General features: G+C 50.2%; 3 protein-coding genes across 3 annotated transcripts; all 3 read left to right on the top strand.

The window, feature by feature from the left end:
- Nucleotides 1-193: 193 nt before the first annotated feature.
- Nucleotides 194-1961, top strand: N7508_010865 (putative CECR1 family adenosine deaminase; the record flags this gene model as incomplete). Its single annotated transcript, XM_058468925.1, has 2 exons — nucleotides 194-308; nucleotides 361-1961. The coding sequence occupies 2 exons, from the start codon at nucleotides 194-196 to the stop codon at nucleotides 1959-1961; spliced, it is 1716 nt and encodes a 571-aa protein (XP_058316771.1).
- A 282-nt stretch (nucleotides 1962-2243) lies between these two features.
- Nucleotides 2244-8835, top strand: atg2 (uncharacterized protein; the record flags this gene model as incomplete). Its single annotated transcript, XM_058468924.1, has 5 exons — nucleotides 2244-2405; nucleotides 2544-3232; nucleotides 3292-7735; nucleotides 7785-8769; nucleotides 8828-8835. The coding sequence occupies 5 exons, from the start codon at nucleotides 2244-2246 to the stop codon at nucleotides 8833-8835; spliced, it is 6288 nt and encodes a 2095-aa protein (XP_058316770.1).
- A 1744-nt stretch (nucleotides 8836-10579) lies between these two features.
- N7508_010863 (oxidoreductase, short-chain dehydrogenase/reductase family) lies at nucleotides 10580-12343 on the top strand (the record flags this gene model as incomplete). The annotated part of the gene is made up of 3 exons (XM_058468923.1): nucleotides 10580-10907; nucleotides 10968-11050; nucleotides 11099-12343. The coding sequence occupies 3 exons, from the start codon at nucleotides 10580-10582 to the stop codon at nucleotides 12341-12343; spliced, it is 1656 nt and encodes a 551-aa protein (XP_058316769.1).
- Between the last annotated feature and the right edge of the window lie 417 nt (nucleotides 12344-12760).

Here is a 12760-nt window from a genome sequence, read left to right as displayed (position 1 = left end):
GAAGAAACTATAACAGGGTTTAATGAGGCTGACTTGGGCAAATTGGTCCAATCAAAATAAATAAATAAAGAATAAGAATAATAGTAATTTCCAATGTTTAGAGTAGGTGAATCAGACAACAAAGAATACCCAGACAGTCGGAAGGGGAAAGGCGGGGAGCTTCTGCCCCTCCGAACTTCTTCTTAACAACAACATGGACAACGAATGGGAAATCGAAGAGGGTATCCCCCAGTTTGGTGACCCCTTTATTCAGCAATATCTGAAAGGTCGCGATGCTTTAATCGTGGAAGAGCAAAAAAGACGTCATGGTAGTTCCCTACCCTCCCTCCAGCTCCTGTATAGCCAAACTGATTTCCCCAGATGCAAACCTCCGCAAATCACTGTCGCCTATAGCCGCCCGGGCATCGAAGATCGTTTCACAGATCCGAGCCCAGGAGCAGAACGAAGTATGGACCAGTGGATTAGACGAAGCTGCCGCCCACCAGGCAGATGAGATTCTCTACCCGGGCGTGATGTTTAACCTGGCCAAAGGGCACATGGAGAAAACCAAGTTGTGGAAGATTGTGGAGAAGATGCCGAAGGGTTCTCTTCTTCACGCGCACATGGATGCCATGTTCGATATCGAATTCTTGCTTGATCAGGCTTTCTCCACGCCCGGCATACACATGACTGCCCCGGGTCCATTGATCACACAGAAAGACTTGGACTCTGCGCCCTTGACGTTCCAGTATTCATCGCAGCCACCTAGTGTTTCAGAGGAAAAGCCAAGTATCTGGACTCAGACATACGAGCCTTCGTCATTGATCTCGATCCAGAAGGCTGCTTCATCTTTCCCCAATGGAGGCGAGAAGGGGTTCCGGGATTGGCTGACTAGTCGCTGTGTACTCATGCCCGAGCACTCATACCACCACCATCATGGAGTGGATGCGATTTGGGGTCTGTTCCAGAATACCTTTCCCATCATCGATTCCCTGCTTATGTACGAGCCTATCTTCCGAGTCTGTCTTACCCGTATGCTTGGACAATTAGCTGCCGATGGAATCCGATACGTGGAATTCCGGATCGGGTTCAACTTCAAGTACAGGAGACAAGGGAATGATGAGCCTGACACTGACTTCCTCGAGTGGGCTCGCGTGATGGAAGAGGTGGTGGATCAGTTCAAAGAGTCCGAGGAAGGGAAGCACTTTTACGATGCTCGACTGATCTGGACTACGCTTCGTCGCTTTTCCAATGACCTCATTATCCAGAGTATGAAGCAATGCATTGAATCGAAGCAGGCATTCCCCGATCTGTTCTGCGGGTTCGATCTCGTCGGACAGGAAGATCGGGGACGACCACTTGTTGACTTGGTCCCGGTTCTATTCTGGTTCCGAAAGCAATGTGCAGAAGAAGAGGTTGACATCCCCTTCTTCTTCCACGCCGGTGAATGTCTGGGTGATGGCGATGAGACCGATCACAACCTATTCGATGCCATCCTTCTGGGCACGCGACGGATCGGCCATGGCTTCTCCCTTTACAAACACCCTCTCCTGATCGACCTAGTCAAAGAAAAGAAAATCCTGGTTGAATGCTGCCCAATCTCAAACGAGGTCCTCCGCCTCGCCAGCTCGATCAAATCCCACCCTCTCCCAGCACTATTATCCAGAGGCGTCCCCGTTTCGCTGTGCAATGATGACCCCGCAATCCTTGGCCATGGACGCAATGGACTGACACATGATTTCTGGCAAGCGTTACAGGGATTGGAAAATGTGGATTTGGTCGGCCTATCGATGTTGGCTCAGAACTCCATCCGGTGGAGCTGCTACGAAGATCAATCGGCGGCCGAGTGGAAGACCGGCATCCAGAATGGGGTGATGGGCAAGGGACTAAAATCCGAGCGACTGCGTGACTTTGGCTCTGAATTTGAGAAGTTCTGCGAGTGGATTGTCCTGGAGTTTGCTGAGTTTGATGCTGATGACTAGCTTGATCACAGGATGTGAAGACAATATATAGTCACCTAAGAGCAAGCATGCATGGCGTTACTCATTATTACAGTATTGCTTAAATCTTTCAAATAGTCAAAGTAAGAAAAGCAGAGTACTAAAGACATTGGGTCAACAAACGGTCGCCGCCTGACTCGGGTCACTTATCGCCCTTATCAGCTGCCTGGAACGTCATCGAACTCTCCTCCCTTCACTCCCCTCGGGGCTTCTTTTCGATGATTTCCTCCAGCCCTTGATGCCATTTCAAGGCTCGCACTAACGATGGGCTACTTTCTGCCATCGTTCTTTCAGAAGCGGTTGCTCAAGTACGCTCTCTCCCGCGTCGGCCTAGTGGACACCGAGGCGCTGGACCTGGACAACTTGGGCATCCGCTGGGGCCAAAGAAGCACAGTCGAATTACGAGACGTCGGGTTAAAAACAGAGGTGAGTGTGAAGTCAGGAGTGGGACGTGGTTGGAGTGGTGATCGATGTCTGGTGCGGGCCGCGGGGAGAAGGTCCCATTTGATCATCAAGTATGAAGTGGAAAACGCGAGGACTGACAGCTCATTATGATATGGATAGAAACTAGCGACGCTTTTGAACCTTCCTTCGTCGTGTGAACTGCTCGGTGCGAGAATCCAGCTCCTACGAATAACCATCCCGGCCGATATCTACAGCAGCGGGGTCATTTGTGAGGCCAGTGGTATCGATGTGCATATTCGGTTTTCGTCGGACGAGTCGAGTTTAGGGAAACATGGGAAGGAGAGAGGAACTAAGTCTGCTTCGGCCGCGGTGCCTACAGCAACTGATCTGGCGCAGTCGTTCCTCGAGTCTGAGCCGAAGGAGGAGCGGGATGAGTTGAGGGCTGCTATTTCGTCACAGTCTCAGGTCTTACAGCATGACCCGTTGGCTTATGGTGATGAGGAGGAAGATGAGCTTGGTCTTGGAAGCGAGACGACGTCGTTGCCGAGCTTCGTTGCTGGCTTCGTTAGGGGTGTGGTGGATCGGTTACAACTCTCAATCAAGAATGTTTCTGTTCGAGTGGATATGGAGTTGAAACAGGATGGGATGTCTAAAAGGCAGCCAGAGGACAAACCGGACCTCGTTGCGGGCCTGTTAACCGTCAGGGAGATCGATGTCTACGGGATATCTGAGAACACAGCCAAGCCAGAGGAGGGAATTCCTTCCCGTAATGGGAAGCGACTCATTTCAATCGTGGACATAAATGTTGGGTTGATTTCGGACCCAATGGTATTTTCGAATTACTCCCGGTTTGCGGCTCCCCCTCGCCGACAACAACGCGATCAAAAGAAAGTCAGCCATCAAGCAGAGCGCCATCACCATCACATCCTTTACTGGATCATTCGGACCCAGAACCCCTCTCCATGACACAATCAACTATCTTTGAACCACCGCAAGACCTTTACCGTTCAAATGTTACTGGACATGATTTAGAAGCGTCAACCTTCTCCCACGGCCGTTTTTCAGATGCGGATTCCGAGGGAAGTCATCATGGCGGATATATCGAAGACTCTCAGGTCTTTGGAGACGACCCATTCCAAGACAACCCAGGGTATCTCGATTCGGTTATTGACAATCAATTCGATGACTTTGATGACGGGCAGCCACCATTTATACAACAAAGCGAGAATGAACTAGCACAAAGTGGAAGAAGCGACTCGTCTCCCAACCCAGAACGCATGAGCCTGAGCTACGATGCTGAACACTATTCACAAGCTTCACTTCGACCAGAGAGTCTTCACGTGCGCCATCTTTACGACTCACATCAGAGCCAGACTGGCTCCGAGCCTCACGAGGCAGTACAGCCCGTGCACAATGTAAATGTTTACGACGACAACGAATATAATGAAAGATCTCATATAAGCGCAGCGCCACAACCTTCTTATACACCTTCTCCAACCTCAGAGCGTGGCAGTACAGGCTTACAAGACGCTGTTCCCAATGCTGACCTCATGGAATCTAAGTATTTCTCTCACGATGAGGCACAAAGCCTCTATATGAGTGCAATCAGCCAAGAACCCAACAGACAAGAGCCAAGTGAGAGTTTCATGCCAAACATGCCTGGAGCATGGGAATCATACAACTCTGCAGGAGACCAGAATAGCGTATCTGATTATCACTCTGTGAATATCGAATCGGATGATACGCCGAAAATCACAGCTCCGTCACAGGAATACTTTGTCGATCAGACTCTGGATCATCAAGAGCAGACTTTTGTGCACAGAGATAGGGCATCGACTCCATCATCGCCTGACATTTACAGAATCAATGAAACGAACAAGCCAATATTCAGTCTTGACAGAATCCTAGTCTGGGTACCGTCTACTTTCTCTCCACTCGAGGAAGAAGTTCCCAGCTATCCTTCACCTACTCCACCAAGACAGAGAGCGGACAGTGACCTGATAGATTCTACTGTCAGCTTCCGGGATTCTGCGGTTGAAGATAGCCTGGTCGCTTCCAAGACTTATGCCTCCACCAGGTTTGAGAGACGTTCAAGCGAGTCGCCGGGGTTCGGAAGAGATGCCCAGACCCCAGAGCCTTACCAGACGAGCTTTAGCATTAGTCCACATGAAATTGCCGTTGAAATGTTCTCGGTCTCCGTGCACTTTGATATCGCAACCGGTTGGCTTTTGACAAAAATAGGGCAAAAGGTTTTGCATGCTCTAAGCTTGGCTGGAAAAGCTCCCTCTGAAAAGCAACTGCCCAACGATCGACCGCCACCCACGCCGCCTTTACATTTGGTCATCCATGATATCTCAGTCAAGTTTCTTGAACATGTCACGGGCTATGCCCATTCTTCTGGGGACTCCGGCTCACCTCTACCGCCCTCGTATAGTATGGAAGATGTCATCCTTCGTGTCACGGCATCCGATCTGAATGGCCGAATCTCGTCCCAAAACACTACTATGAAGTTGAAACTTGGTGTTTGGAGATTTGCGTTCGGATTTGCTTCTGAAGATCTCATCTCTTTCAACGAAACCTTAAAGATGCGCGAATCTACTCGTGATACCGCGGCATCTTCGGGCGACATCTCGATCGCTTTGATCAAGTCACCAAACTTGGCCAAGGTCGATATCTCTACGCTGCCGCTCCATGTAAATCTCAATGTGCAGCGCCTCGAAGAAGTCCTGGGGTGGATGGGTGGGTTGAGCACCATTCTTGAGCTCGGAAGCTCTATCTCATCGGTGTCCACGGTAAAAGGCGGGCAACCACCTCCGAAGAAGCGTGGTGTACATTTCGAAACCCCTGCTCTTGCTCCCGAAAAAGTGAATAGTGATTCGCCGCTGTGGAAGGTCAACGCTAGAATTGGTGGGATTTCACTGGACGTCATCGGAGAAACGCATTGTCTCCAACTCACCACCACTGCTGTCAAAATCGTTAGCAGGTTTGAAGGTATTGGCATCCAAATAGACAAGGCGAAACTGCTCGGACCCCTTCTTCTTGACGACTCAGCGGATTCCCCGGCCAAGATCACTTTGAACAACATTCGCGTTGAATTCCTCTTTGCACCTAAGGAACCTGATCTCGATCGTCTTTTGAAGTTGATCACCCCGTCAAAGGATAAATACGAGGAGGAAGACGATATCATGTTGGAAACTCTGTTGCGACAGCGACGACAAGGCTCTGTTCTTCGTGTCACCGTGGCAGGCGTTAAGGCAGTGATTTCTGACATCAGCGGGTTAGAGCCTCTCTCATCCCTGGGTGTTGAGCTGAGCCGTCTTTCAAATGTCACCAAGTATCTACCGGAAGACGACCGTCCTGGGATTCTTACCCTGGTGTTGCTTCGCGAGTTAGACGGACATGTACACATTGGCGGCGACGTTGGGGACATCAACATTAATCTCACCGACGCTGAGGTGGCAATCATTACCATGCCCTCACTTACTGCGGCCCAAGTCGGAACAATCACAGTGAAGCGGAATGACGACGAAGTATTGGTGGGAGAGGCACTGTGGCCACCAAGCAAATTTGAAGCGGCACTTAATTCACGACCGCCGGTCCTTATGGCTCGATTCATACCCGATGAGATGGACCCCACCTACCGGATCAAGCTGCACAACCTGCTCGTCGAGTACACAATACCATCTGTTACGGCCTTCCTTGGACTTGGCAATGACAAGACAAGTGGAGACTTGGCCAGTGACATGGCTAACTCTATTGCTAATCTTGCGGAACATTCTATGCCATCGCCAATGTCGGGGTCACCAAGGAGTGACAAATCCAAGTCACCTGCAAAGCCACTCAAACTCTCAGTAGTCTTTAGAGATTGCGTTGTTGGATTGAACCCTCGCAATTCTCCTGCCAAGGGTCTTGCTGTTCTCACCAACGCCAAATTTGTCGGTAGCATGGATGGAGAGGAATCTGCCGAAGCCTCGTTGGATATCAGAAAGGCATCATTGATGATCATTGATGATGTATCTAACAATGGAAACGCTGGTAACCTGCATCAACGTGACTCTGCCGTCTCCCAAAGCAGTCAATCCCAGGCATACATAGACAATGGCTACGTGCCTGTTTCGTCCATTTCATCAGCAACAGCTGGTGTGAAGCTGGCTCGCCTTGGAGAAGGTGGCACCAAGTCTCTGGATGTTGAGTTGAGAGACGATCTCTTGATTCTGGAGACGTGTGCCGATTCGACTCAGACGCTTATCAGCATCATCAATGGACTTCAGCCTCCGGCACCACCAAATATCAATGTCAAGTATCGAACAGAAGTCATGCCTATCCAAGACATGTTTGCTTCGTTTACTGGAGATGCTTTCGCAGCTGATTCTCTTCCCGATAGCGACCATGATGACTTGACAACCATCTCTGAAGAGCCATACAAGGAAAATGAGCTGAATGATGAGATTGAATACGTTAGCGATTTCTACCCAGTCAAGCGGGACTTTGCTGTTGCAGGTGAAAGTATGGAGGCGAGTTCACATGAGCTTCTGGATAGCTTCCATTCCCAGTATTCAGTCTCTTCAAGCATCGGGGAATTGGACTTCCAGGATGATCATTTTGCGAAGCAATCCGCCGTCGGTGGAACTGCGCATCGATGGGATTCTACCCAAAACACATACGGTCTTTCCAATGACACCAAGCTCCAACGGAGTCCATTGCGAGTGAGAGTGCGGGATGTGCATGTCATCTGGAATCTCTTTGATGGGTACGACTGGCAACGAACCCGAGATACAATCTCCAAGGCTGTCAAAGATGTGGAGACCAAGGCTACAGAGCGGCGTGCCAGGGGATCTCGAGTATCACCTTCGGCAGAAGACGAAGAGGAATCCGTGATCGGAGACTTCCTCTTCAACTCGATTTATATTGGCATTCCTGCGAACAAGGACCCACGGGAACTCCACCGCGAGATCAATAACGACATTGATGATTTGACAAGCGAGACTGGCAGTTATGCGACCTCCACTACCATCACTGGAGCTTCTAGCCGCCAGGGCCGAGCAACCTCCAAGAGGGAGAAGAAGCTTCGTCTGCACCGGAGCAAGCACCATAAGATGACCTTCGAGCTCAAGGGTGTCTGTGCTGATTTAGTCCTCTTCCCGCCAGACTCAGAGGAAACGCAGAGTTCGCTGGATGTCCGGATCAAGGACCTAGAGATCTACGACCATGTTCCTACTTCGACGTGGAAGAAGTTCGCCACCTACATGCACGAGGCCGGAGAGAAAGAGAGTGGTACGAGCATGGTTCACCTTGAAATTCTGACTGTGAAGCCAATTCCAGAGCTAGCTGCGTCTGAAATCGTCCTAAAAGTAAGTTACTCAAGCCTTTACTGCCCAGACCAGCATCTAACTTTACCAGGCCACCGTTCTTCCACTCCGATTGCATGTCGACCAAGACGCCCTCGACTTCATGAGTCGATTCTTTGAGTTCAGAGATGAAAGCGCCGAGGAGAACAGCAAACCCGGTGACGTCCCATTCCTCCAACGAGTCGAAATCAACGCCGTACAAGTCAAACTAGACTTCAAGCCCAAGCGGGTTGACTACGCCGGCCTCCGATCCGGCCGTACAACCGAATTCATGAACTTCTTCGTGTTAGACGGCGCGGACATGGTTCTACGACATGTAATCATCTACGGAATCTCCGGTTTCGACCGAATGGGCCAAACCCTAAACGACATCTGGATGCCAGACGTGAAGCAAAACCAACTCCCCGGCGTTCTAGCCGGCCTCGCCCCAATCCGGTCCCTGGTTAACGTCGGCAGCGGCGTCCGCGACCTAGTCGTGGTCCCTATGCGCGAATATAAAAAAGATGGCCGGATAGTCCGCAGTTTCCAGAAGGGCGCACTAGCCTTCGCCAAGACAACCTCCAACGAGCTAGTCAAGCTCGGCGCCAAACTAGCCATCGGCACCCAGACCGTCCTCCAAGGCGCTGAAGACCTCCTCACGACCCCATCCGCCCTACCCGAAGACGACAACGCAGACGAAGACGAAGCCAAGAAGATCTCTCTGTACGCGGATCAACCGGTCGGAGTGGTCCAAGGTCTACGCGGAGCATTCAGCGGACTAGAGCGCGATCTCCTTTTAGCACGCGACGCCATCGTCGCCGTACCAGGCGAAGTAGTCGAAAGCGGCAGTGCAAAGGCAGCAGCAAAGGCTGTGTGGAAACGGGCGCCGACTGTCATCCTCAGACCGGCAATTGGCGTTTCGAAGGCTGTGGGACAGACTCTGCTTGGTGCGGGCAATACTTTGGATCCGAGTAATCGGCGCAAAATGGAAGATGTGAGTGGTTTCACGAACACCCGACTGTCCCGACTGGTCCCGACTCCGGGGCTGCAAGTCGTGGGTGGCAGGGGTTTCCCAACGGTCAATGGTTCAGGGTATGTGGCTGACCTTTTCTACAGAAGTATAAACGTCACTGAGTGCAGGCGACTGGGGCTGGGCTTGTATTGGTCGGATTAAAGACCCCTACATGAAGCTTCTCGGCTGATACTGACCGATTTGAGTTTGATTTTTTCGCGTGCTTATTTCTTATTCTTATTTTCGATCTTTGACATTCTTATTCGCTTGCTTATTCGCTTCGATACCACATTGACGTTTGTAAAATTGCTGTTTCTATTTAGTGTGCATGGCTTAAGAAGTCCCAGAGTCCTGTGAATAAAGTTGAATAAACACGACGGAAACAAAGTAAATCTCAATCTAGATGCAAACGACCACTCTACAAGAATAGAAAGACCCGATCGCGTGGTCACGGAACGCTGCACTTCGCCACTTCGTGTTGAAGAGGGTGTGTACAATTCGGGCGATCACCAAACCCCAACCCGTTAAAACAAAGAACGTCTCTGCATGTGTGATGATCCCTAATCTGGGGCAGTCGTACATGTGCGAATGCAAATGATTCGAGTATGCATGAGTGCCTTGTGCCTACCCAAGGAACAAGGGCCTGGGTACCTCCATAAGAACCAGTAACAAACCAACGCAGAACCAGCCACGCAGACATGAATCATGAATCATGAAACAAGTCTGGATGAACGGGATCACCGGCAGACAGAAACAGCGAAAATACCCCAAACAGAAGAGCCAGCGGGTAACGCCGCCAGAAACCCAGAACGAACGACCCTTACCTCCGGTTCAGGTACCAAGTAGCAAGATACAGTATTAATGCATGTACCATGCACCGAGCAAGTTAGGGTATGATGCGTACATGCCGTACTCCATAACACGCAGAACGCCATAACACCCTTGCCCTTCCAAGGCTGATGTCTGGACCCAGTGCGCGTAATGCAGAAAATTCACGTCGCCACTGGCCCCTAGAGCCCGAGCAAATACTTCATACTCCCGTAATGAGTGGCCAATCAGGGTGGCCAAGTTGGTTTTCGCCCGATTGTTCGCCTATTGCCTCGCTTCAGCCTTGGGGAGTGTAAGACAGGTGCCTCGCTCTGGGCGCCGACTGGGTAATTGAATTGTGAGTAGTTCATGTCAATGTGGTGTCTTGGGGAGATGATTGGGGGAGGAATGCGGGAGGGTGTGGCACTAAAGGGTTTAGGGGCGCACTAAGGGGGGGGGGGAGATCTCTTAGATCGATGTAGGTGATGTGTGAGATGTGCACAATCCTATTCTCTATTATTTCTTTTATTCTTTCTTATTCTGGGTGCTTGGATATCCACGTTTCACCGACTTTTCTACTATTTGATCTCTCTCTTTCTCTTTTCGCTCTTTTGAAATTTTCATCATGACGTCTACATGAAGAAGCCAACCACGGTTCGCTAGACCCAGCGTTCCTGAAAAAGTCTGGACTCGTCTGAATTGGGTCCTTTTGTAGCCTGATTGGGTCTTTTGGCTTCTAGTTCGTCTTTTTTCCATGTGGGTTTAACGTGGATATGTGGATATACATTGTGTAGCCAGGTACCTCCGCTCATCCCGCAGTCTCTACTTTAATCACCTCTCTCTCCTTCATTAAATTTTTAATCTCAAATCTCCGTACCTTGCATTTTGTGACCGGTACACTACCCCCTCACTCCCTTGCAGTCAAATCTGACGAATCACTTCTAGTGTGGAGAAGTGGGTTCGATCTACGAGATGTTAGTCTAAGCGACGAACACCTAAAGATATACCAGTTGAGAAAAAAGATTGAGAAGATACGGACTCGTCAGATCATGAACGAGATAGGGAACTGGGAGCTGCCGGACAGCTGTGTTCATGCATGTACGCCCTTTGACGCGAGGAGACCCATCAGATCTATCACGGGGTCATTATCGCTCCATGATTACCGCAAGTTACTTTCTGCGGATCCCGTCGATCATGCAGGTGGGAAATTGAAGCGAAAGACTGCTGCGTTGCATTTGAACCGCCCATCTGCTCTTCCTCCTTCTTCTGTTTCTGTGTCCTCCGGCGCATCTACTCCTCCGCCACTGTCGCCTTCCTATTCGCACAGTGTTATCTCAACGTGGAGCGAAGAGCCCGAAATCGGCGAAGCTCAGCCTGGTAAGTGATCGATCAGACTAGATTGACTTTGGCTGTTTATTTATTGACACCCCTGCACAGTGCACCTCCAGCCTCAATCCCCACGAGTGACTGTTGTCTCAGAGAACGGGACTCGTGTCAGACCTAATAACAGGAAACGATTGGTGAGTGACCTGAAACACATAAACAAGGCAACCAGCTAACAATAACAGAACACTTTCCGTGAAAAGCTTCAAAAAAAAGCCCAGGCCCAGGCTGAAGCTAAAGCCAGAGCTCAACAATCCGACTCAATGTTGGCTCACACGCAGGCCGTCCCCACCGTTTCGCACGGTGGTGCCTCCTTTGAGATCTTGAATCCGCGCAAGTCGCTGGACCTCGCACGTATCGTCTCATACATCGAAGACGTCGATGGATGCTCCATGCTGGACAACCGAGACTCGGTATTCTCCCTCGAGCATGGACTGGACCGGGTGTCCCTGTCCCAGCTCACTGATGCCTCATTGCCATCATTCTACTCTACCAACTCTCTGTTTACTTCGATGCAACCGGATTGCTCAACACCAAAGCCCCAAACAACGGATATCCCATCATCCTCACCCGGAATCCGCGACCATGTCCGCTCTCTATCAGAGTTCCCATACAACCCACACTTCAGCCACTGGAGCCAATCTGTACAAGAGGAACCAGCCTCCCACATCGACCTGATCCAAGACACAGACGCCGACACAGACAATGACACAAATGCCGACAATGACGACTACCAAAATCACTGCCCAAATCCTTACAGAGACACATCACCACAGACGATAACCTCATCCTCGGAAACAAACCCACCACCTCTCTCGCACACAGAAACAGACTCCCGCCCCGTCTCTCCCTCCCAACAAACCTTCTCCGAAGAAAGCGAAATCGGCGAACCGGGTTCCCCCGTCTACGCCAATGGTGAATGGGCCCAAGTAAACGAGCGCGACAGAGGAATCTTCTACGAACTAGAACAAGATTTCAATACGCCTCAGGAAACACCCCTCGCCACTCCAATGTCCTCACCCCCCTACACCCCCTTCGACTCAAACAAACCTTCTACAATGACGATGTCTGCATACCCATACCCCAAACCCCCACCTTTCACTTATACCAATCACTACTCAACACCCTCCACCCCATCCTATTCACACCCCCATTCTCCTTCCGATGCAGATGCATACAGCTACGATCCCGTCTATCTAGATCCGCACGTCCAGTCTGTACTTGCAGCTGCTAATGCAGAGAACATGGGGTTGAGGAGTGCCAGTGGCTCTGCGCGCGCTCTTGAAGAGTTGCAGCGCAGGACTGGGGAACGGGAGAGGGGTTTGAGTCCTAGGTTTGAATTCCAGAGGCGGAAGAGTGATGAGCGGAAGATGTCTTTTTCGCAACGGAAGGGGTTCCGCAAGTTTTTTAGTTGGAGGTCTGGGAATTAGATTCTGGATTCTCTGATGGTGTTTGATTTTGCTGGATTCTGGGAATTCAGTATGAATGTCTGTGAGTCTCTGGGCTCTGGGAGTCTGTTGGTTCATTACTTGCGTTTTTGCGAATGCATGACTTCATGAATGGGGGTGTTGGGTTTAGGTATGAATATGGCGCAGATTGTTTGGATTGATGGACTGGATTGGACTGCTTCCCTTTGTGGTTTTTTTTTTCTCTTCTTCTTTTTTCTTTTCTTCTTCGGACTTGTTCTTTCTACGAGACATTTTATTATTGTTACTTCTTGCCTGAGTCTGAGACTCAGGTTGTATACATACATCACTTTTGACCTTTTTAGACTTGATACTTTATTCTTCTTTCACATGGTTTCCAGTCTTTAATTCTTAACCTGAACCACTACTGTAAGGCCAGAC

The sequence above is a fragment of the Penicillium antarcticum genome (assembly GCF_028974205.1).
Source record: "Penicillium antarcticum strain IBT 31339 chromosome Unknown utg000009l_segment0_segment0, whole genome shotgun sequence".
NCBI classification, from domain to species: Eukaryota; Fungi; Ascomycota; class Eurotiomycetes; order Eurotiales; family Aspergillaceae; genus Penicillium; species Penicillium antarcticum.
The sequence above is the reverse complement of the archived record's forward strand: the minus strand, read 5'-3'. Positions and strand labels throughout refer to the sequence as shown.